At 31.0% G+C, this 27,241-nt stretch overlaps 1 protein-coding gene across 6 annotated transcripts; it reads right to left on the reverse strand.

Annotated features, from left to right (window-relative positions):
* Positions 1-277: 277 nt before the first annotated feature.
* Pld (Phospholipase D) lies at positions 278-27,241 on the reverse strand. Of its 6 annotated transcripts, none has more exons than XM_072905438.1 (16): positions 26,893-27,130; positions 25,846-26,034; positions 25,234-25,585; positions 25,041-25,161; positions 24,541-24,961; positions 24,230-24,465; positions 23,597-23,864; positions 23,362-23,527; positions 23,035-23,289; positions 22,702-22,954; positions 22,403-22,623; positions 22,293-22,345; positions 22,109-22,187; positions 20,973-21,213; positions 590-919; positions 278-524 (listed from the first exon to the last, which is right to left on the reverse strand). In XM_072905438.1, exons 2-16 carry the CDS (start codon positions 26,018-26,020, stop codon positions 423-425), a joined length of 3,273 nt encoding a protein of 1,090 aa, XP_072761539.1. In that variant the 5' UTR covers positions 26,021-26,034; positions 26,893-27,130; the 3' UTR covers positions 278-422. The 6 variants fall into 6 exon arrangements, with proteins under 6 accessions (XP_072761539.1, XP_072761536.1, XP_072761537.1 ...); XM_072905435.1 differs by adding an exon at positions 26,260-26,338 and having other exon boundaries at positions 279-524; positions 22,109-22,345; positions 26,893-27,129; XM_072905436.1 differs by lacking the exon at positions 26,893-27,130 and adding an exon at positions 27,137-27,241 and having other exon boundaries at positions 279-524; positions 22,109-22,345.

Here is a 27,241-nt window from a genome sequence, read left to right on the forward strand (position 1 = left end):
TATTTTTTCTTAAAAACAACTATGTGTTTTTTTTATTCATTGATTCCTCTCATTATTTGGACATAAAAGAGATGTACTCAGATAAAATAATCAAAAAATGAATATTTTATATGTATCTCTCAGTAAACACAAAACAACAATAATATATAACGCTAATATTATAATTTCCCACTGAATAATGTAATTGTAATGTAAAATAATAAAAAATATACAGACAAATAGAAATAAGTTGTTTTTAAAGTTTATTTATTTGTTTTTTCTTTCATTAATATGTCGTAGAAAAAATAATCTCTTTGATTAATTTTATATTTGTATTATAAAAAATATATTAATAGATATCTCCTATTTATATATTAATAAAAGTTTTTGTTAATTTGTACTTAAATATAATAAATTTTTAATTTTCTCTTAATAACATACACTTATGTCCATAATGCAGTCGGCATCATTCCTTCTACCGTGCTAGCAGCAGGTTTTAAATCTTCATTGCGTAAAAAGTGTAATGGCAAATCAACCAAGTGACCCTAAACGACATCCTTTTGGTGTAAATAACAATCGATTTACATGTAAGTATTTAATAGATACCTACCTTAATATTTTCCGCTATTTCTTGTGCTAATAATGGATCAGATAATGAGATAGGTATTTCATCTTGATATTGTTTCAACATAGAGAAATTGACTACTTTATCAGTAGGAATACATTGAAACACTTCTTCATATATTTTTGTGTTTTGTTTGCTTCTAGCACACCATATGTCTTTGTAGAAGGATTTGATAATGGCATCATCAATGTTGATATCTTCTGTAGTATTTAATAGTCCCAAATGTTCGCGGAATAGTTGTTTTCTCAAAGAAGAAGCAAATTTGCCACAAAGAAAAGGTATATCATTCATGCGCCCATCTTCAAATTCCTGATCCTGTTTACAATTATATTACAATTAATATACAGGGTGATTCAAAACAACCGTTTGTCCTTGAAATATCGAATTCCTGAATGAATTCTGAGACGATTTTTCCTTTGGCAAAATTTTATCCGAAGCTTAGTTTCCAAATTATAAAAGAAAATAGGTAGTGAATTACGGCACGCGTACAGGCGGTAGGCAAGAGCGGCGCAACTCATTATCCGACGCGGGCGATTATGCGAGGCGCTCGCTGCGATCAGCTATTATCTACACGCGATGTGTGCGTGTGTGTACACACACACACACTCTCTCTCTCTCTCTCACTCACTCACTCACTTATTCTTACCTTGTAGAAATGTTTGATATCTTCTGATGGATAATTGTATACGACTGGAGTAGACTCACAACGAGACGTTGACATACCGAATAAACGAATTTATTTTCTATTAGAAATTGTACCGACTTTGACTATATACTCACGCACACAAATGAGAGAATTTTCTCTTAGAATTTACCCTGAGAATCATGGTAAACGTGGGACAATATGGTATGAAAAAAATTTTATGAGAATGTTTTTGATTAATATTTATCACGATAAAAATAATAATATCTATTACAATAATAAAATATAAAATAAGATTTAAAAAAGAGCTTCAAATTATTAAATATAAATAAATGAATAAGAAAGAGGTAATAGAAGCGAGGAGATATGATTGAAAATATAAGTTTTTCCTTATAGATAATGTGTCACAAGTATATTGACATTAATTACATTGGTAAAATTCTATAAGAAGGCGGAAATTGTAATATCAAAAAATGAACGTTTCGATCCATGTTTTTTGAATCCTCTTCAGCATAACATAGAAAAAGAATGTATAATTATATATAGTTAGAAATAGGATTATTAGAACGCATCGTATGGATAAAGCGTAAGCAATATGTAACTAAAAATCGTATTTGCATTCGCCTGATTAAATAGATCGCTGCCTTGAAACAGCTGTACATATTTTTCGCATGTCTAGTTGTACAATTACGTCGGCTCTTTAATCGTACGGATTCGATATTAGTCCCGTGAAGCAATTCTCCGAGGTTTCCAGACCGCGAGAGGTGTGCAGTTAGATTGAAGGGATAAATCTATATTAATAAATTGAATGTAATAAATACCTGTTTATAATGATGTTATTTACCGTTACTTTATGTACACTGATTATAACTTAGAAAAAAGCTTACTGAATGCATATTCCGTTTACGTGTTTTGTTGAATATATGGTATCTTTATCTCGCACTGATATTTAACGTGTAGTTATGACGGAAGTACAGGAGGTAATGAGCTCAAGGGCGAAAAAACATATTTAAAATGGAAAGAGTTAGTTAGATGACATTAGATCTTCGGCAGTTTGTTTATTATATCCTCGTAAATAGCTGGCAAACATTCTGTATCTGTTTGTAGATTTATGCTGTTTATTTGTCGTTTTATATGTAACATTTCAGATATCAGTTTTTTTGTATAATAGGGCTCATTGTCTAGTATTTGTGCATTGTCCCAATCAAAGTCATGGTCGTATGTTAAGTGGTGGTCAGTGATCACTGACTTATTGTTACCGGACTTCATTATGTTAGTCTTATGTTCTTTTATTCTAGTATTTAATTTTCTGCCCCAACAGTTTTGAATATACAATTTAAAAAAACCATCATCTACAAAACAGCACTAAAACTACGATCACATATATAGTGTAGACGTCATTTAGATATACGAACGACGTAATTGTACAACTAGACATGCGAAAAATATGTACAGCTGTTTCAAGGCAGCGATCTATTTAATCAGGCGAATGCAAATACGATTTTTAGTTACATATTGCTTGCGCTTTATCCATACGATGCGTTCTAATAATCCTATTTCTAACTATATATAATTATACATTCTTTTTCTATGTTATGCTGAAGAGGATTCAAAAAACATGGATCGAAATGTTCATTTTTTGATATTACAATTTCCGCCTTCTTATAGAATTTTACCAATGTAATTAATGTCAATATACTTGTGACACATTATCTATAAGGAAAAACTTATATTTTCAATCATATCTCCTCGCTTCTATTACCTCTTTCTTATTCATTTATTTATATTTAATAATTTGAAGCTCTTTTTTAAATCTTATTTTATATTTTATTATTGTAATAGATATTATTATTTTTATCGTGATAAATATTAATCAAAAACATTCTCATAAAATTTTTTTCATACCATATTGTCCCACGTTTACCATGATTCTCAGGGTAAATTCTAAGAGAAAATTCTCTCATTTGTGTGCGTGAGTATATAGTCAAAGTCGGTACAATTTCTAATAGAAAATAAATTCGTTCATTCAACGTCTGTGTGTGTCAACGTCTCGTTGTGAGTCTACTCCAGTCGTATACAATTATCCATCAGAAGATATCAAACATTTCTACAAGGTAAGAATAAGTGAGTGAGTGAGTGAGTGAGAGAGAGAGAGAGAGAGTGTGTGTGTGTACACACACGCACACATCGCGTGTAGATAATAGCTGATCGCAGCGAGCGCCTCGCGTAATCGCCCGCGTCGGATAATGAGTTGCGCCGCTCTTGCCTACCGCCTGTACGCGTGCCGTAATTCACTACCTATTTTCTTTTATAATTTGGAAACTAAGCTTCGGATAAAATTTTGCCAAAGGAAAAATCGTCTCAGAATTCATTCAGGAATTCGACATTTCAAGGACAAACGGTTGTTTTGAATCACCCTGTATAAAAAAAATAGTGAATTATTAAAAAATCAAATCATGATAAAATTAGACAATTTGTTTCACTAACAGCATAAAATACTGATATTGAAATGACAATATAGGTCAAAAATATATCAAATTTCTCTAGAACTTGGTTTTAAAAAATCAGTAGCAAAAAATTAAAAAAAGTTTTGTAAAGCTTGAAGTTTAATTTCAAAAATTATAAGTGGTTTTTAAAAATTTTTTTTTGCTTTTTTCTATGCTTAAAAAATCATTTTAAACTAATTTGTTTTTTTCTATAAAAAAATTTTTGTAAATATTTAGAATAACGGAGCCAGCTCCGATCGCGTTGACCTCGACATATGTTGTCAAGGTCATGACCCTGTGTAATATCCAAAAGGTTTTAGCCGTCGCTCGTTGTTTAATAAAAAGTTATTGACAAAAAAATTTGAAAAATGTGATGTAATTTTCCGTTCTTCTTGAAAGTAAAATAATATTTTACAATGTATAATAACTTTACAGTAAACGCATTTGTTAACTATCATTGCATGATATCGAAGAGGTTTCAATATTTCATATATTTACGATATGTATGGATATATGTCTCCGCCTGTATACGCATCCGAAGCACGGGGCAATATGTATTGTCCTTTGCTTTCTATTTTGATTTTTTCTGCCATCACGCACGCACGCACGCACGCACAATATATGTCAAGGTCATTAACTTCTGAAAGGACTGACCTTATATGAATATTTCCCACTTTTTTTGTTAATAACTTTTTAATAAACAAGCGACAGCTAAAACCTTTTGGATGTTACACAGGGTCATAACCTTGACAACATATATCAAGGTCAACGCGATCTGTTACCGCAACTTTTCCCACGCAAATATTTCACGAATAGATATCTTATTAAGAGACAGCAGTTTCTCACGCTAGATGTGCATAAGCCACAGGACACTTTTAATATCTCTTCGCGAGATATCTCTTTCGGTTAAGCGATAAACGCATCACTTCGAGATGCCACACGACTTTATCTGCATGTGGGGACCTCCGACAATGAAGGTCCAGCGATATAAAAGTAGTCAGTTCTAACTCGTCAGTCCGAGAGAAAACACCTTCGATTTGTAACATTGCGCCAAATAAAGTCTTGTAACCAGATAACTGTACATTTTTATTCATTACGTCGCGTTCAGCGCGTAATAGATTGCAGCTGGCTCCGTTATTCTAAATATTTACCAAAATTTTTGTTTTTTTAAAGTTATATATTTCTGAAACTTAGCAATTCCATAAAAAAAATTTTGTTTTTTAAAATTATGTATTTTGAAACTTTGTAGCTTGGTAGACAACTTTAAAAAAGTTCCATAGATTACATTTTGCTTATAACGCTTTTTTTAAATTTTCTTATAATTTTTTTGGTCCAGTTATACTATTTCTTAAAAATAAAAAAAATTTAAACTATTGTAATAATACATTAGAGTTGAAATTTTAAACTTAAATTCTTTTTTAATTTTTTATCTGCGATAATTTTTGCTGAATATCAACATCATATTTAAAAAATACCAAGTTTAATTTCAAATTATGTAACTGGGTTAAAAAAAATTGTAAGAAAATTGAAGCAAAAACTTTAACCAGTTTTTTAAAAAGCTATATAACTTTTATTACGTATAGCGCCCTCTAGAGGCGTTATTGAAGCGAAATATTGCACAGTTAAACATTATTTGGCAAGATCTTTATAACAATATATAATACATAGCCAAAAGATTTCAAAACGGCGATTGGATTGTCACGAGTTATACCAAGTGTTGATTTTGACTAGCGAAAAGAGGCCATAATATTTTAAAAACCTATCGAAACTTTTTCAACATATTCTTATTCATCTATGCTGGAATCCTTTATATTGGCACAACATAAATATTCCTGTTTGCAAGATTTATAGCGCAAGGCATTTTTTGTGCGACGCCCAATACAAAAGACCAGCCATATTGGCTGGACATTGTTCTCTGTCCGACTTAATTTCACAATGTCTGTACAAGACCTTCGAAGACCTCAAGCTCTGAACCAGGAAGAATACTTCTTGTAAAATGCTTAATTTTTTTCTTTATCAGTGATTCAGAGACACTAAATGTTGTGGAAAAATTAGAATCAATCTCAACTACGTTCTCCCCCTTTCCCCCTCCTATCTATTAAAAAAATGTTGATGAACTTATGGACCATGACCATGAATATATCAAAGAAAATATTCCTAATCCTCCTTCAGACAACTCTATATTTCAAAAGCCAACCAAGATGTGAAATCTGTGGTGAGAAAGCTCATGTTAATAATGAATCTTGTCCAAAACTAGAACAGCCACTAATTTGTAAAAATTGTCGTGGATCCCAGCCTTAACTGTCCGGAGTATCACACATAAAAGAATTAAAGAATTGGCAGTATTTCAAAATATTCCCCTCGCACAAGCTAAGAAAATCATAAGAGGTAATCTCTCACAAAAAATATCTAACTTTGTTGCTAATTATAATGATTTTCTTTTTCTCCGACAAAATACCTCAACTAATAACTCTTCCACTTCCACTTCTACCTCCCGCTCCTTATTACGCCTACTCCTCCTTTTTCTTCACAAGTCTCCCATCCCTTCTTATGCAGGAGTCTTATTCCAAACTCCAAGATATTATTCTACCTCTAATAAAAATAATAATAATCGCCATTTCTTTTCAATCAGTCTTCTCCATCTTCCCCTCATCAACCACATCATTCGTATGCAATAAAATACAATAAAAACCTTTTTCTCAGCATAATTCAAAAAATAAATCTTTGTACAAAAAAAACACATACAACAAACATATATACAAGCTGTCTTTATCTACATTAGCCTTTATAGCTCCTAATAGCAGATAGCTTCCTCGCCGTCATTAACACCACCAACTCATCATAATTTTATCTCTGTCTTTGTCTCTCACTTTTCTCCTCCTCATCCTCCTTCCCCATCCTCTTTTTCTTCTGTTTATGAATTTAACTCTTCTCTTTCCAATTTTAACTAATTTAATCAATTTTCCCAACTCCTCGAGTTAATCAACTCTGCAATTGCTAAATTCTCACCATTATTAGCCATAGGAATTTATGACATTTCCATATAATTAATCAACTCACTTATTAAATTTTATAATAATAATCTGCAAATATCACTAAATTCTAATTTCAATGAACAGTATACATCATCCTAAGAACTCCTCCCCTAATAATTCACTTAAAATCCTCCAATAGAATGTCCACTCAATCAGTAATAAAATAGATGAAATTAGAAATCTCTCACTGAAATTGGATATTCTACTATTATCAGAAACTTGGCTTTTCATAAATTTACTTTTTTATCTTAAAAATTTTAATACATTTAGACTCTATCTCTAAAAACTCAGGTGGCATGTTAATATCTCGTATTTCTATCCCATATACAATTCTAGACAACTGCTTTTACATTCCTCACAAACTAGAAATAATGGCCATTACCATTCCTTATAAAAAATTTTTCCTCACTTATAGCCATATATCGTTTTCCTAACAACTCTCTTTCAAACCATGAATGAGAACAATTCTTTACATTTTCCAAATCCTTCTCCCATGTAATTATCTCAGAAGATTTTAATGCTCACCAAAGTTAGGGAAGCACAAAAACAGACAGCCAAGATTGAGTCCTTTTATTTTATTTCCTAAACGCGTCACTAATCTGCATCAATGACAAATCTGCAATTTATTTCTCGCCCTAATTAAAACAAGTCAGCAATTGATGTAACATTTGTTTCACCCGGCATAGAAACTGGGGCATACTTCATCATACACCATTTCCCTACCTTTACTACTGTTAACAAATCACTGAAAACTTGTTCATTTTTTCTCATAAAATTAAACTTCCATTTACCCAAGAAAAGCTTTTATACATAATCTCCACAATCATTTCTCTTCACTTAATGAATCATTTAATAATACTCAACTCTCACCTCTAACATGAAATTTTCACACATGTTATGGATCAAATCCCTAACATAAGAAAAAAGGCCTCCCCCAGAACCCTGCTCCTTCTAATTTCATTAAAAGAAAATCCTTTCCAGTTCCATGCTGGAGTGATGAGTGCGACGATGCCATCACAAAAGAGAAGAGAATCTTTAGCTGAATTAAAAAAATCCTTCCCTTTCCAACTACTTAGAGTACAGAAAACAACTCGTTATATTTAAAAAATACTCACAAGGGGAGTATACCATGTGCCCCTCACCGATTCAAACGAGGATTTTTTTATGTGTAGTACTTAATTAGAAACAAGTTCTGTTAAAGCGAGAGAACGCGCTTCTTAAACATTCGTCTGTTGACTTGTCTGTTGAATGTTTTTATTGCTTTTATGATCAATACCATCCGGCATCTTGCAAAGGCACTACTGATTCCGCTAATTAATATAACAATTTTGTAATATGTAACGTTTGTTGTAAGAATAAAAAATGTATGCTATACAAATTTGTTTGATTTATTTTCGTTCTTTATATATTTCGACCTTTATATATTATTTACAATTAATGTTAATATGCTAACGAAAACAAATAATTATTGTAAACTTACTTATTTATTTTATTAGTAGTAATATATTTCTCATATAATATTAAACATTTCCTTATATTATATTTTTTACAGAAAGCATTCAAATTTTCTTTTAATATATGGAACAAAATGTTAAAAATTAAATATCAATCATTAAAAAAAAACTGTAATATTTATTTATTAATATTATAAAATATTCCTAAGCACAAAAAAAATAAATTACACAAAAATAAAAGAAAAAAAAATAGTTACACACGGCGAGATTCGATCCAGGGATCTCGCGGTTACAAAAAAAGAATGTTACTAACCGAGCCACCGGGGCGCTTCGATAATGTTTCATCGCAACGTCTTAAGAAATGCTGACAAATCTTCAACATTTTTTTTCAGACTGCTTTTCAGAATGTTTGAGAAGCGCGTTCTTTCGGTTTGACAGAACTTGTTTCTAATTAAGTACTACACATAAAAAAATCCTCGTTTGAATCGGTGAGAGGCATGTCGTATACTCCCCTTGTCAGAGCAATAGAAAGAACATGCTGGAAAGAATTTTGTCAGTCTCTCACTGTAAATAATACTTCTCCAAATTTTGTCTGGAAGATAATTAAAAGATTTAAAAACAGGCATTTAGAATTAACCCTCCTCCTTCCAAAAAAATACCTTTTTTTCTGACGACATTAATAACGCAACAGTCTCAATTTGTCCTCCCTCGTCAACTAACAACTGCTTTCCTTCCTTAAATTAATTTCCTCATCAATATTCTTGTAAAATTTTCGATCATCCATTTACGCTAACTGATATACAGTCTGTTATATATAACCTTAAAATCCGCTCTTCTCCAGGTATAAACAAAATTAACAATTTTGTTCTATCAAAACTTCCAGAAAATTATCACACTTCTCTCCTCGAAATATTCAATGAACTTTTAAACTCAGGACTCTTTCTCGAAGTGTCACTTCCTAATTTTTTTAATTCCTAAAAATACTCCGTGAAAATATCTCCCCATTTCTCTAACATCCTGTTTATTACAAATTCTAGAAAAACTAATATTCACAAGACTAGAATGATGGGTTGAAATCTTTCATATCCTATTCACTCCCAATTCGGATTTAGAAGGAGAAAATCTTGTTAAGATAACTTAGGTATATTACTATCAAAAATCTATAGTGGGTTTGCAGCTAGACAAACGGCTTGTTTATTCTTACAATTAGATATACAAGGCGCTTTTAACAACGTAAATCCGGACATCTTGGTTGGTGAAATTAGGTCTCCTTCCTAAAATCTACTTTTTCATTAAAAACTTAATTTAATATAGGAATATTCGGTAAATATTCACATAAGGTCATTCCTTTCAGAAGTCAATGACCTTGACATATGTTGTTAAGGTTATCATCCTCAGTAACGCTTAAAAGGTTTTAGCCGTCGCTCGTTGTTTACTAAAAAGTTACATACAAAAATTGTTAAAAATTGACGTTTTTTCCAATTATTTTATCAAATACTGGAAATTTAAAAAAATGTTTCAAATAAAAGTTGTAAGTCTCTTCAAAACATACGTTTTATATCCTATCCATTTTTATTATACGAGTGATAGTTTTCGAGAAAAACAACGATAAAGACTATAAACCTTATACAATATTAATTATAATATCATATATAATATTTATTAAAATGTCTTTAAAATGAGCTGTGGCAGACCCTTTTACGATAAATCGTTTACGAGTTATAGGTGTTTAAAGATAAAGGGCAATATACATTTTTATTAAAAATTATAGTTATAGTCCAAAAATGTATGCGTAACAATTTTTTAAAAATTAGTTTCAACCTATTTTTATTAGTTCATATATATATAAAAATAGCTGCGTAAGTCCATCACGAGATGTGTTTTACTAAAAAAACAGGCATTGGAAAAATGCTGTATTTCGGATAAATTATGCCAAAATTGCATTTTCATTCATTTTCTTGTCTATATCTTCATTTCTGTCAACTTTACGAAGAAAATGCACAGGATCTAAATTGTAGGAAATTTTGTTACCTTCATTTAGGTACGGAGTTCTATAAAAAACCAAATTGTGCGGAATTTTGTTAGCTACAATTTTGATATATGTTTTTGCTCGTAAACTTGATACTTTTCGAGTTATTTACGAAAAACCGGTTTTTTGGACTTTCTTGTCACCACTGTTAACTCCTACGCATGAGGATTTTTGATGTCAAAAAGCACTCCAAAACACACCTCTCCACGAAATTGCAGCAGTTGTTCAATTATTTCTTCCAAATCGTGAAATATTGAGCCATTTTACTGGGCTAATACAGATACTAAAAAGAAAGATCAACAAACTGATAAGGTATCGTTTCTTGTGCATGGACAGGAAAATACATCATCATGAATAGTTGACTTAAGCACAACGTCTCACATGACTAATAACATAGAACATCTGGAAAATTTGAATGAGTCAATGTTGTCCAAAGGAACAGGTACACTGGAATCTAAGAACTGCATATTCAAGAATGTAATGTATATTCCAGACTTAAGTGCAAACCTGATATCAGTTTTTGCCATTACAAATCATGGAGGAGAAGTGATCTTTGCTGGAAATAAAGTAATAATTAAAAAAGATAGTAGTTCTCTGCGGAAATAAAAAAGAAAATGGCCCAGATAGCCGGAACAGAAATGTTCCGATTTTGCAATCATGTTGCCGATAACCGTTACAGCAACTAATTTTGAAAAACTAGGGACAAGGTGCGACAGCATTATGCTTGTCGGGTTGAGCTTACGTGATTTCTAATTCTCAAAACAGCAAACTGATAGCAATATGGTAACATCGATTGCTGTCAGCAAACAAGAAACTTGACAGCAACTTGATGACAACCTATATTTATCGATTTGTCATCCGTGTTTAACCGCATTGATAATGTGGCGATAATTTTTCAGATCATGTAATTTTTGTTTTAGTAAGACAGAAACAAAAAACTTAAAAATTCTTATTAATTAAGCATTCAAGGATAAGAAATTTTAACTTTTCGTTTCTACTCAGACAACATTATGTTGTCTTAAAGACGTCTAAAAGATATGCTAAAATTGCTAAGATTATCAGAAAGACGTATTTATGACATCTTTAAGACGAATAATCTTTACTTATTCGGACAATCTACCCGAAATGTTACATTTTATTTATTTGGATAGAAACTATCCGAAATGAAATTGATCGAAATGGTTGTTACAATAATCTTATTAGTCGTGCTTTTATATATTTTGGGTAACTCAATTTTAAATACGAGATAGATACCTCATGCAGCGCTGCATAGCGGTAAGAAAATGAACTTTTTTTGTCCGAAAAGTCATCTTTTTGCTTTGTCAAGAAAACAACTATAAAATGATGATGAAAAGATATCTTTTTAAGTTGTCTTTTTGATAAAGCAAAAAAATGTATTATAACAATCTTTCAGATGTATTACAGACATCTTTCAGATGGCGTCTTAAATTAAATGTTTTTTAGACGTCTTTAAGACAACTTAAAAATAATGCCTTAAATTACAATGTCTTTAAAACGTCAGAAAGACGTCTTTTAGTCAAGTCTTAAAGGCGTCATAAGAAAGACGTCTTTAATACATCTTTAAGACATGCATGTTGTCTGGGAATATTATACATGTATTGTTGCTATCATAATGCTGTAGTCAGCTGTAGACGAAATGGTAAATTATCAGATGTTACCATATTGCTGATAATATAACGTTTCAGTATCTCAGATCGTTTGCTTTAAAAATTTCGTAAATTAATTGTTTGTAATATGCTCTCATGTTGCTGAATTCAGTAGCGCGTTTTAATTCGATATCAGCAAACATTTAACAATTCATGCATTGCATTAGTTTGTTTTTATTGATCAATCACGCTTGGCTATTTGGGGGATTGTACGAGATAGAGCTTTATTCAAACAAAGAAGAAACAAAGAAGAAATCGTATGCAGTACAGAAACTAGATTCAGCAAATATCTGGCACAAAAAATTAGGTCATTTGAGCATAGATAGAATGAAAACTTTGAAAGGAATCTCGAAAGGTATGAATTTCACCACAGAAGATTTAAAAGAAATGGAAACGTGTGAAACTCGTTTGAAGATTAGGTAAACAAGAGTGCCATTCGAAAAATCTTAAATAAAAACAAAACGACCTCTGGAATTAATACATTTTGATGTCTGCAGTCCTGTGGAAACTCCAACATGGGATAAAAAAAGGTACATACTGACAATGTTGGATGATTATACATACTTCACTGTAATCTATTTATTGCGGAATAAGTATGAAGTCACGGATACAATTAAGCAATACGTAAAATTTGCTGAAGCTCGTTGGAATACAAACTGGCAAGATTAAGTTGCAATAACGGTTGCGAGTATGCGAATGAAAATCTAAAAAATTGGTGTAAGAAAAACGGCATAGAAATGGATTTTACCAAACCTTACACTCCGCAATTAAACGGAAAAACCGAAAGACTTAATCGTACCTTGTTAGAGAAAACCAGAGCATTACTAGCTGAATCAGGTCTGGAGAAAGAAATGTGGAGAAAAGCGGCATATACGGCCACGTATCTAATAAACAGAAGTCCCACTAGATCACTAAAAGTAACTCCTTATAAAATGTGGAGCGAACAGGAACCTGACCTGAGCTTACTAAAGATATTTGATTATGCAGCGTACATTAAAGTTCTAGGACCAATAAAAAATTAGACAATCGAAGTAGAAAACTTATCTTCGTGGGATATAGTCCTAAAGGATTCAGATTTTGGGACGCAAAAAAAAAAAATAATTTTCTCAAGACATTAAATTTGGAGAAAAGCCTGAAGACAGAAAAGAAAAGGACAAGAAAAATATACTTATTGGACTCGATAATGAAAAAGAAGAGGAAAACATACAAGAGAAGCATCAAAAAGAAGAAGAGGAGGAGAATATGGAAAATAATCAGAACGAAAGAGAACATGATCAATCAGGAAATTATGAAGATACATTAGGAAATGCAAGAAAAGGAAGATAACACCAAACAAGTATAGCAACTACAAAGATCGACTCGAATAACAAAATATCCATAAAAATATAATGATTATGTATTGTTAACCTACCAAGAAGCTGTCACAGATACAGAAAAGGAAGAGTGGAAAGAAGTAATTAAAATAGAAAAAGATTCTTTAAAAAGAAATAATACATGGAAAATAGTTGATAATTCGGAACCAGAAAGAAAGAAGAGTAGCAAGTGGATCTTTAAATCGAAAGAAAACGGAAAAAAGAAAGCAAGATTAGTAGTTAGAGGATTTGAGCAAGTATATGGTGATTACGAAGAGACTTTTAGTCCTGTGGTTAATAACACATCTCTAAGAATATTATTCGTTTTGACAATAAAGAATTTCTCTTGATTACATTCAACATAAAAACAGCTTTTTTTGTATGGAAAATTAGATGACGACGTCTACATGTACCTTCCAGAAGGTTATGACTATGGAAACGAAATATGTAAATTACAGAAAGCCTTATACAGACTAAAGTAAGCACCGTTAAAATGGAATCAGATTTTCAACTTTTCTTTGAACAAGAAGGTCTTAAATCATTCAAATCAGAACAATACATCTATGTAAACAAAGACAGAACACTTATTTTAGGATGCTACGTGGATGATGGAGTTTTGTTGTATAAAAATTCATAAAAATGCAACCAGTTTATAGAAAAGCTAAAGAAGGAATTTGAAACAACGATTATTAAAAATCCGAAGAATTCTCTAGATATGGAAATTAATCGATCTCCAGGAAACTTGAAACAAACACAGGAAAATTTCTCAAAAAGATTATTGAGTAGATTTCAGATGGATGAATCAAAGTCGGTTGATATTCCCTTAATAAAACACAACAAGGGAATGGAAGATCCTGAAAAGACAAACTACGAATACAGAGAAGCGATTGGAGACCTATTATACTTAACAACTAAAACACGTCCAGACTTAGCACAAGCTGTAGGATACGGAAGCAGATAGCAGAATAACTACACGAAACAAAACGTGACAAAAGTTACACAGGTGCATGTGTTCAGATATCTGAACGATACTAAGGATCAAGGAATAAGTTATAATAATAAACATAATGAAACAGAATTAGTAGCTTATTGTGATTCGGATTATGCCGAAGACATAGATACAACATAGGGTGCGTTCCATATGAACGCTCACGCGCTGTAAGCGCTCACGCTTATAAGCGCTATTTTCAATCGTTCCATTTGCTGTTTAAACGCTTAAAACTGCAAACGGAAAGTTGTTCCTTTTGGGTGCATGAGCATCATGAGCATGTCAAAATGGCGGAAAAACAGACTGTTCTTTTGTGTTCGCTAATTGTAATAATGTTCGAAATATTATTTGATGACGATGGAGATTCTTTAAAACTTAATACAGAAGTAGAAAACATTCTTTTAATTTTTAATAAGTATCGCGAGAAAACTGCAATATTACCCCTAAAGAATTACGTAGAAAAGATTTTACCATATACATTATACCGATATACAATTTAAATCACATTTCAATTATTAATCATATATTAATCATATATTAATCATATATTAATCACATTATAATTTAAATCCATTTTTCTATTCATCATGCGATACTACAGGTGCGTTCCATATAAACGCTCACGCGCTGTAAGTGCTCACGCTTTTGCTGCCCTACCTCGATGAAATAAGTATTTGTGAGCACGAGTTATGACGTCACAGTGATGTCATTAATGCGTTTATAAGCGCTTATAACTCCAAATGGAACAGTGTAAGCAATGCTTATAAGCGCTTTAAGCGTGTAAGCGTCCAAAAGGAACGCACCCATAGTATAACTAGTATCAGCACTCTTTGTCGGCATTTTGATCTTTTTGTCTTTAATCACGTGGTATTCCGCCATGTTTTTGGACTAATATTCAATGGCGTATCAATCGTTCAAAGAATCTGCGTTATATTCGTGCCGTGAAAGGAATGTATAAAAATTTTATAAATTTTTAAAAAATTAAGAAAAAGTTAAAAAATTATGTAAAAAATTTTAATATATATAATATTTTAAATATTTTTCGATGTTTTATATTCACAAATATATTATAGTATAACCTTTGTGATGCACTCTCACAGATTTCACACTACCACATATACAATTGTCTGATTGGTTCCTCCCAAAAACATGGCGAATGCGCAGAACGGATCGACGCAAACCCCGAAAAAGCTCGGAGTGCTAGTTATACTATACTAGTTATACTATGAATACAAGGAAGAGTACTACGGGATACATAATATTTTACCGTAGCGGACCAATTGCATGGTGTTCAAGAAGACAATCCATAGTAACAACATCCAGCACCGAGGCGAAATACATAGCTGCAGCGGAATGCTATAAAGAAATACTACATATAAAGACTCTAATTGAAGAACTGCTAAATGGAACTGTTAGTGTGAAATTGAAAGTGGATAATCAAAGTGCCATTAAACTCATAAAAAACGGTGTTACTAATAGACATTCGAAACATATTGACATGAAGTATTACTTTCTTCATGAGAAATTAAAGAAAGGTACTATTAACATTGAATATTGCCAAACCGACAAGCAACTCGCGGATCTTTTTACGAAACAGCTCGGGAAATCTAAATTTAATGTTCATAAGATCGCTTTAGTTAAATAAAGTCTGTGTACTGTTCAGATATAATTATTAAACGTAATATAATCAGATAAAAAAATATATAAGTCAAAAGCTGTAATAGGATAAGAGTTTTTTTTGCTAAGCCATACTTATATTTGACTGGTAGAAATTAAGAGAGGGTGTTGAGTATAATTTCTGTTGTCGATAATACAAAAGTATCGATCAGTCAAGCACTAGTATGCATGCATATAATAGATTAGATACATATGCGGTGTATGTTCCATTTAAGTGAGATAAAGAAACATTATTCCTTTGTTTTTTTTATAATACTTCTTCGTTGTATTGTGGTGTAAGACGGAACTTTTGCCTTTCTACAAATATATTCATACTTAACCAAATACTATCGACTATATTATTCTGCATGCGCTAACCATTAGCCCAACACTAAAGACCTAACAGTAGCCCCTTCAAAATCATCCCTTAACATTTACACAACGAAAAGAATCAATCCTCGAAACTATTCTCACACAAATTTTTAAGAATAATGTTGGACTCAAAACTCAATTCTAAAGAACATGATAATAATCTTATTTACAGATGTAACAAATTAACTAACATCCTGAAGCCGCTAAGAGGGGTGTGGTGGAGTTCTGATCATCAGTTGTTACTTTGTATTTACAAAGCCCTCATTAGAAGAACAATCGAATATAGCTGCTTATCCTTCCCTTTTAATAATTCCCTCATTGAAAACTTGGAAAAAGTTGAAAGTAAAGCCTTATGATACTGTCTAGGTCTTATTGTTAGAATTACTACTCCTCCCAATATTATATACGCCAAATCTTGCATTAGCCCGCTTAAACAAAGGTACATATACCTTACATCAAATTATATTATCACATCATTAGCTTATTCTCAGAATCCTCTTATCGACAAGTTCTATGAACTACAATCTATACTTGTCAAATATAATCGTTTCAGTATCTCTGATAGATTTTTACTATACATATAAAGCCTTTCTCCTAAACAAAAAATATCGCTCACAAATTACAATATTTCACAAGCTCCCCATACATTTCCCTGTGAATCCTCACAATTTCGTCCTTCTATCTTTTATCATTCCTACACCTATTGTTGAAAAGGTCAGAAAGATACAAAATCCTCAATCCTTCTTTTTAGAAAGTTTTTCACAATTTATTTGCAATACAATTTTCTTTTATACTAACGCATCCAAAACTTCGACTTCTGATTATGTCTGTTTCGCCTTTTACTCCCTCTCCTTATCTATTCAAAGAATGTACAAAATATTAGAAAATGCTATTTTTACTGGAGAATGTCTTACAACCATCACATGTATAGACTACATAACCACTAATAATATTAAACACGGTTCAATATTTACAGATTCCAAAAGCTTAGTTAAAGCAATTTGCTCCAAATCTATCTTAAAAGACCTTAACTATCGCTTATTAACTATAAAAGAAAAATTAAGACAGGCTAAAATTTAAATTTCAATATTACTATCATTTGGATTCCTTCTTACGAGGGTATATTAGGAAATGAAAAAACCGATGATCTAGCTAAAAAAGCCAAAAATGGTGAGCTCTCTTCCTATTTGCTTCCACACACTGACCTCTATGAACTTGTCCTCAAAAAATGCATTTCTGATACCAATAATTTCTTAATATCTCAAGTAAATTCCAAAGGTTCTTTTTATTTTATAAGTTTTCCAGGATTCTCTGTTAAACCTTGGTTTCAAAATTTTAAGCTCAACAGACCCCATATACAGAGTGTCCGGTAATTGGTGAAAAACCTGTTAATGACAGATTCTTGAGATCATTTGGAATCGATTTTTCCTCAGCGAAAATATCGAGAAACGTCATCATTTTTTGCAAGTTTCCAATTTTTATCGTTATATATCTTTGTAATTAAGCCTTAAATTAAAATTCTATTAGAGTAAACTTTATCTGAAATTAATTGAAGAATGTAGTTTTGGTAATTTTTCAACTTCAAAAAGTTTAGTTTGCAAAAAGCACCTTTTTTTTAATCGCTTATAACTTGGAAATTACTGATGCCTCTGTAAGGAAATCAGCGTTGAGCACCACGGGGAAAGGCTCACCAAGAGGAAAATCCCTGCCCTGTAGAGCCCCGCCGTACCAACCACGCTCGTACCGCGCGCAGGATCGAGATCGATCTGATCATGCGTCGAGCTATCGATAATCGTCAGCCAATACGGTAGTATAATTTAAATCAGCGATACCGTTGGGCCCTGCGCAACGGCTAAAGAAGCAACCTGTCACTTCGGCTAACAGCGGGCGGCCTCCCCTTGACAGGGGGAGACATTAGATATAAGGGCTGGGAAGGCCGACAGCGAGCAGGCTTGAACTCCATGCGATAAGTAGCGAACAGTGTAAACGTTGAATTAAATAAATTGAACAGTGGTAATATTCGAGTGAATCATTTCGTTCTCCTTATCCGATTTCGAGTTCCCGAACCATCGGTTCGTTAAATAACCCGCGACATTAAAAGTAGTTTAACTTTTTCCGCGGATAAAGTTTTGATAGCTTACACCTCGATATTTTCACTGAAGAAAAATCGTCTCCAAATGATCTCAAGAATTTACCATTAGCAGGTTTTTCATCAATTGCCGGACACCTTGTAGTTACGATAAGTAGAATAAAATCCAATCATTACAATCTTAATGCAAGTCTATATCGATGTAACTAATAAACTAGTACATTCACCCAAATGTGACTGTGGGGACCCCAAAATATCAATCATATACTATGACAATACCCTCTCTTTCTCTAAGAGTTCAATTATTAAAATCTCTCCAAAAAAATATAAAATTACCACCTCCATACGACATCTTCAAACTACTTCAAAACTCATCTCCTCACACTACCCTTATAATACATTTCTTTCTTAAAATACATGACACATTGATATAATATACTCATAAGCAAATAATCTAAGGCCTCTTATCGCAGCTGAAACTCCATATACATTGCAATAATTTGGCAGAATGAACTGAATTTGTTCGGTACCATCCAAAACAAGAAGTGAAGTATAAGGAGTGTCCCGACGTTAATATTGACCACGAATCTCGATTGACCACGTTGCGATTGACCACCGTCCCGATTGATCACGGTCCCGATTGACCACCGTCCCGATTGACTACGTTGATATTGACCACGTTGATATTAATCACGTTGCAATTAACCATTGCAGGTTGGAATGTGCAATTATAGGGTTTCACATGGGTTTGTGACTTTGTTTGCGAAGCGAGGTCCAACCCATATCGCCCCGTGCTTCGGACACATAACGAGGTTTATAATTATATTCTGCTTACGCTTTCGATTATTCGCAAGTTCATACCAGAAAAATTTTTATTTTGTATCAATCGGGACCGTGATGAATCGGAATCGTGGTCAATCGGGGCGGTGGTCAATTAAAACCGTGATCAATCGGAACGGTGATCAATCGCAACGTGGGCAAGTGGGACCGTAGTCAATATTAACGTGGCCAAATAGACGCCACTTAGTGAAGTATAATACATAGTCATTTACGATTAACACTTTGTGCACTTCCTTTGTAAGACTTCAAGTTTCAAAATGTTTTAATTTTTTTTCTCTGCGACGATTCAGCCGAGTTTTAACGAAAATAGCCTATTGTATATAGTATGAAAAGTATTCCTTTTTTTTGTTATTTTTTTTGGTAATGTTTAACTATTATAATAAAACAATATTGGAGGCAACCTCACCAAATTCAATGACCTTGAGGTATAAATCAAAGTCATAATCCTAAGTAATCTTCAGAAAATTTTAATTGTTACTACTCATTTATTACATTATTACACTGGGCAATAAAAAATTATACCAAAATTTTACATAACTTTAAATAATCATGACTCCACGAAAAATTGTTGTATTTGAAAAAATTTTTTTGTTTTGTAACTTAAAGCCTTTACTTTAAAAAGCATGGATTAAAATTTGGACTTTTCCTTGCAAACTAAAAAAATTGGAGTCTGTACGATTTGTTTTCGCGGAGTTATGACGTATCAAAGTTACGTATATATTTTTGTTACCTGCAGCATTAGCGCAATAGGGGAGATTGTTGGATATGTGTGTGTGTATGTGTGTGTGTGTGTGCGTGTGTGTGCACGCACCCAAGCACATATTCGCGCGCGCGCGTGCGTCCACACACACACACACACGACGCGCGCACGCATACACATACATCCAGCAACTTCCCCATGTTGCGCACCATTAATGCTGGCAGTAACAAAAATGTACAGATAAATTTTTGTTTTAATTTGCAAGGCTAAATTTTGCGATAATTATCATATTTGTCAAAAAAATTTATTCCACTCAATTTCTTGAAGATAAAACATGTCCTTACTTTTGAAAACATGGTGGTAAGAAGGAAGGAATAATTCAAAATCTGACAAATGTTTTTTAAAGTAGAGGCTTTAAGCTACAAAATAAAAAAATAAAATTTTAATACATTTTTTGTGCAGTTATAATTATTTAAAGTTATGTGAAATTTTGGTATAAATTTTTGTTGCGATAATTTCGTTGCCCAGTGTATTTTAGTTGTCACTACTCATTTATTAATACTTATTTATTAAGGTAAAACATAATCTGGTACTTTGGACATAAAATAAGGTTTGAAAATGTATAATTTTGTATACATTTTTAATTTTTCATGTAAAATGTAATTTACTCTATACCTTCTAGTGCTTTGAATGCAAAATAAGGTTTAAAAATCAATCAAAGCAATGAATAGTGTAAACCTTACTTTGTTTACAATGTAAGCAATATTTAAAGTTTGTCGAGGGACTAAATAATCTTTCTTTTACATATTCGAGCTTATTAAAATCGATAAGATTATTTTTAATATTAAATTTTTAATATTTTAATATTAAATATTAAATGTTACTAATATTATTATTGCATATTCACTATTTATATTATACATTACATATACATTCAGAAAATACATTGTTAATTAATGTATTGCATATATTTGAGAAAGATTATATATTAAGATTTGTTCTCGTAAGAAAGATACAGGATAATATAAGAATATAATAATTATAAATATATACTTACATGAATTATTACGGCTATCTCACTGTCTCTTGTAGCAACCATACTTCTGTCATTTATATTAGCTGATCCACAGATTACTGTATTATCATCTATTATTATTAGTTTGCTGTGAACATAGATAAGTTCTGTTACCATTGTACCATTTAACATGGAATGTGTTCTCAAGCCATGGAATGTAATGTATTCACTAGGATCTTCTACACCTGCTTCTATAAGTTGATTTAGAATAGCATCCTTTCCCCTATAAAAAAATAAAATAGCAAAAAAATTTTAATATGTGTATTATTTTTTCAATTTAAACACTGATATTTACTTCTTAACTGTTGGGCAAAAAAATACTTTTGAACCAAAAATGCTTATGATGAAAGAGTTAATGAAATTATAGAAAGATTATTTTCTGAGGACTTTTTGAGTCGCTGAATCTGAAGTCAAATGGCGGATCCAATATGACAGATCCAAAAATCATTCAATTCACATAAAAATTTGTATCAAGGATTTTTCGAAGTCGCTGTTTTCAAATACAAAATTAACATTTTTGATTGAAAAAATAACGAATCTAATATAGCGAAAAATTTAAAATAATTATCGATTTGCATAAAAATTGGTTTTCAAGAGTACTTTGAGCCAGTGATTTCGAATTTGAAAGAAAAATTTTATAATAAAAATGATGGATCCAATATGACTGAAAAAATCTTTACATTTCAATTTTTATGCAAATCAATTTTTAAAAATTTTTGGTTCATATTAGATCCGTTATTTCGAACTTTCATCTCAAATTTGAATTCAGTGATTAAAAAGAAAGATATATATATATATATATATATATATATATATATATATATATATATTTATTTAAGCCTCAATAATTCTAATATTGTATATTATTAAGTCTTAATAATTAAGGTTCTTGTAGACTCACTGCAGTCATATTGAATTATGATATATCAAAGTGAAAAATTATATGAATTTTTTCCATCAAAATAAATAAATAAGTTTTTTTAATACACTCAGTCATGTTCGATAATATGAATTAGTAAAATATGTTGGAAACTCTTTTTGATTTGTGAATTAATAAATACCTTCCTTGTTACTACGCGTAATTTGGCATTAGACACTGTCATGTTTTTTCATCATACCTCGATATAGAAGCGTAATTCCAATGTGTTATCGCTCGTAATGCCGTTCCGCTTGGTCCCCCAACTTCTCCTTCAAAACCTGGTAATAAAGGCATTACGACAAATACTCTGAATACCGAGCCTTCTCTGTGCGCTCTCAAGATTCTTTTTAATAATGTTTCACCAATTCGATTTTTCACGCTACCTTTATCCATGGAGGCAAGTGTTATAAAAAACTGATTTTCTATGTATATATATCTACAAAATCATGCAGGTTAATGTTTAACACAGAATTACAAAATATGATAATTTTACCTTTCTGCTTTACTGATGGCATGAATATAAGCTTCTTGTATACTCTGCTCTACAGTTTCCGGATCAAGGAAACCAGCTGACCAAGAACTCACTGATCGCAATACTTGACACTTGACATTGTGCTTATTCGCTTCTTTGATAAATGGAGCAAAACTCCTGCAGTGTTTGTATGATTTTGGTAATAGGTAAGGATAACATGGATTCAAATTTGCTTTCTCTAGCTACAAGTATTTTATCAATATATATCATTTCTTTAATATATCTGAATTTAAGTATGCATATTATCAAGTGTTATGTACTTTGACAGCATTCCAACGTTGTATAAAATGTCTAGCTACATCTCTAGCAGCAGAGTTTTGTACTAAAATTCCAATATCGTGCCATGGCATCCTAGGAGTAGTAGTTCTATCTATCAGATCTTGATATGGTTTTTCAAGATCATTAAAGTCTTTAACAATGAAATTTGTATAGTCTTTACCGAGCCACAATTTTGTGGGTTTTAAATTGCAAGCATAATCTACTGTATCTTCAGATTCCGATAGTATCTGGTTGCTAAATTAAAAAAAAAATTATATTATATAAAAATTACGTTATTAAAGTAAAAAAATAAGGATAAAAGGAATGAATAGTACTTATCAACATCTTCACTGGCGTCTGCTTCGTGAGAACTGTACATCATATGAATTAATTCCTGTCTCTTTACTTTCACAGTGTTTTTCATTTTATCAACAGTTGTTTTTGCCACATCAAATAGGTTTTTCCTCTGTAATTCAGGAGTATTACATTTTATGCTATCATCTTTTTCTTGCAGCATAAAAAGTGAATTATCCATTGGCAACGTTGATATTTGAACCTTTTGTGTTTTATTGTCCATATGTATCATTGGTCTATACAAATAAATAAGATTAATTATGTTTTAATTATAATTTACATTTATACTAATTACAATAAACACTTACAATAGAGGCATGGATCTCGCGGTTACCATAGCGATAGTATTCGTTGCGATCGCTAGCGGTAATAATACGTGTCTATCTGTGTTGCAGGTTGTTAATACTTTTTTACTACTAGTATTAGTTAACTTGTCTTTTGAAGGAATATAGATACTCGATTGATGAATGGATTCTACAATTAAGATGTAATTAAATGATACAAAGAACAAAGATGTTAAACAAAAATTTAAAGAATATTTACCTAAATCTATCAATCTGTGTTCGCTATTATCCCATCTACCATAACATAAATCGATACCACCGAGAAACGCTAGAGATTGATCTATGACTACAATCTTTTCATGATGAGCCCAAAGAAAAATACCTGCCCTTGCATGATCTGGATGCCTCAACACTTTTATATTATCAGGACATTGCTGCACAAGTCTTTGTTTGCTGTAATAACTGTTTATACCTAAAGCAACTTCAATTTCCTTATATATCAGTATAAATATCTTGACACCTTCAAACTATAAAAAAAAATATTTATGCAGTTGTATGAAAAATATTTTATATGTTAAATATATCATTTTATATAATTTAATAATATATATATATATATATATATATATATATATACATATATATTATAATTTATATAATATATAATTTTTTATATGCTAAATATATTTTTTATATACAGTTTAACAATACACAATATAATTCTAGAAATCAAATATAAATTCTTTTATATATTCTTTTATATTAAACAGTTAAAAAAAAATTCTTTATAATTAATTAGTACATTTACTATAATCTCATATCTGCAATATTTTAATGAAACTTTGATGAAAATATTACCAATTATATACACACATTATCAATTATTACTCACTGCTTTTCTTTGTAAAATTTTATCTAGTCGCCAATAATCTCCATTAAACATTGGTCTTTTCATATAGATTTCTGGTGAAAGCCACCAATCTGCAATAAAAATTTCCTCTTTGGCATTTTCCAATGCATCAGCTACAGCAGCCATATAATTAGCTCCGTCCACGAACCAGATTGCAGATATAGATGAACGATATGGAGCAAATGAATTATGTGGATTTGTTTGTATAAAATCTTTACCTTTCAAAATCAAAGTAATTAAATATAGAATAATGATAAAATATAGAATAATTATTTATTACGTTACAATCTTACCTTCTTTGTTACAAATTTCTTGTATAAATTCCATCCATTCTTTAGCTTTTCGTTTTGTCCAACATTTAATAACTATGTGCCTACTTAAATTTGCAATCTGTATACCACTTCGTGAACCTGTACTATATATTCCAAAACTGATCCCAAAACCATTATCCATTAAAATAACAGATTTTATTCTTCCATCTTTAGTCAGATACGTAACAAAGGTTTCCTTAACAATGAGATGTCTCTTATGCCATTTGCCACAAAGAGAGGTGCACAGATAATTGCACTTGATGCAGAAGCTACATTCAAACAAACCACAGAAACTACATCTGTTTCTAGAACCTGATCCAGTCCGTTTCAAAATTGTACCTTCTTTGCCTTTCATTCCTAAATCAACTACGAAAGACAAGCGTGAAATATCCAAAAAATTGATCTGTAAAAATATAATAATAGTACGTCTCTTTAGGGTAATTATTTAAAATGATTTGGCTGATTAATTAACATATACCAACAGTTTCAGGGTGACGTCTGTAGATTTCTATGTTAAGTAAATTATATAAATAATCTTCTAATTCCTTTCTTCTATGATTTAACTGTTCATAAGGTACTAGAATGTCAGGTTTATTAGGAAATCTATAAGAACATCTTAATTATATTTTTCCTGATTTTTTTTATTAAAGATATAGAATATAATATAATTTTTACCTTGGCAAAGCATTTCGTTTCCTTCTTTTTTCATTCCCAGTTCCAAGATTATTTCTCTTTTCTCTATGACTTTTTGTAGGAAATGGTATGTTCAAACTAGCACGATATATTTTCAGTTGATTATGCAGGTATTGAATATGTTTGTATCGCTTTTTAATAATCCAAATAAAAGGTCCATGTTTAAATTCTATAGTATATAGATTTGGATTCAAAGGGTGCGTAGTCACACTGCGTTCATTATCTATAATTCTTACTTGTATTTCTTCATCAAAAATAAACACATTACAATTTTGATTTTTAAATTTTGTTGGTAAATTATGTATAGCAGTGAAGGGTATTGTGCCAAGGGTTTCTAAAGTAAAATAAAAAGAATGAATAATTAACAAAATATATTGCTTTTAAATTAATGAAAGTTAGATGAAAATAAGAGTATGAATGTAAATTAAGTACGTTCTTATATTACATTATATCAGAGTTTTCATAGCAAATAAATATATATAAAGTATAATTAAGAAAATTATAGATAAAACTGAATAATGTTAAAGAGACAAAAATGACCAAGAATGGAGAATATTATGAAAGTCAATATATTAATAGAACATAAATTCATACTTTCCTCGTTATCCTGGCATTCTATTTCTTTTTTACAAATTTGTATTGTCTTTCCATTTTCATCAACCGTTATTTCTAATGAGTCAGGTACTTCCAAAGTGTCATCATATTCAGAATCTTGTGATATTACACGAGTTATCTCTTTAGATGTGACTTCAATCAATTCAGTAGACATCTCGCTAAGAGTTTCTATATACAATTTTTTATATTTTTAATGTACTTAAATGTATAAAAAAACATATTCTTTTTTAAATATAATAAAATATAACATTAAGTTAATTATAAATTTTACTTTATAAAAATAAATTTGATTTTAATTACTAGGATAAAGCTTTAGAAAAGAGAAATTTAATATGTTAACTGAAAAGATTTGATCTAAGAGCAGAGAAATAAATTTTAAATATTGTCACATACCTATTTAATATTATCACAAAACACAAAAATAATTGAAAAAGTTTTTCTTTCATAAAAACATTTTTTAAACAATATATATCTAAAAAAAACATATATATATAAAAGTTTTTTTACAAAGCACATCATACATAGATGCATATGTATACACAGAAAAACGTAAATTTCTTAATATATATACATATGCATCTGTGTATGATGTGCTTTGTTCTGTGTGTGTGTGTGTGTATGTGTGTTTGGATGAGATAAAGAATGATGCATTTTACAATTTATACAACATAATTCTAATCTAAAAACTGTCAATAGAATATTTTGTGCGTGATATTAATATATATATATATATATATTTTTTTTTTCTCAGATACTTGCACAATATTATAAGTAATGCACTGTTAGAATAATAAAGAACTATCACTGTATCTTCTTGAGTATTCATTTTCTCATCGCACGATTCAAGTGAACGATGGTAACAATTATCTCACGATCACGATTAGTCATATATCATCATATAGTCTTATATATATATATATATATATATATAAAGTACACAAATTAAATACTATTTATTAATATATTGTAAGAGAAATCTAAAAAGTTCCGCTATAAGAGAAACAAGAATCAAAAAGAGTTACTAACTTCAAGTCCACTTGTGGATAGTGTATATATTCCACACTTCACTTAAGTACTATACTAGATACTAGGTCTGTTCGTTTTAGCTGAACTTTATGCACTAGTTCAGACTTTTTCTTTTTGCATTGGAAAAAGAAAGATAAATTCTGTACAGCCAGTTCAGCTAAAACGAACAGACCCACTTATATTACAGGTGCGTTCAAGGAAACGCTGTTCGCGCTAAAAACGTCATTCTATCTTTGTTACTTACTGACACTGCGTAAAAGTAGAACACGCTAGTAGCGTCCTTCTCAAACGCAGCCTACGTGTTCCGAGCTGAACCGACGGCCGACGGCATCACCCGAAGAATTCCGAA

The sequence above is a fragment of the Anoplolepis gracilipes genome, chromosome 14 (genome assembly GCF_047496725.1).
Source record: "Anoplolepis gracilipes chromosome 14, ASM4749672v1, whole genome shotgun sequence".
Lineage (NCBI taxonomy): Eukaryota > Metazoa > Arthropoda > Insecta > Hymenoptera > Formicidae > Anoplolepis > Anoplolepis gracilipes.

What these genes read in the sequence shown, in the direction of transcription:
- Pld (XM_072905436.1), bottom strand. Translation starts at nt 26,020, where the DNA reads ATGTCTACTGAATTGATTGAAGTCACATCTAAAGAGATAACTCGTGTA. An exon ending in ACAGACGTCACCCTGAAACT is followed by an intron (nt 24,962 to 25,040) that starts GTTGGTATATGT and finishes ATATTTTTACAG; the next exon opens with ATCAATTTTTTGGATATTTC. An exon ending in GCGAGATCCATGCCTCTATT is followed by an intron (nt 23,290 to 23,361) that starts GTAAGTGTTTAT and finishes TTATTTGTATAG; the next exon opens with ACCAATGATACATATGGACA.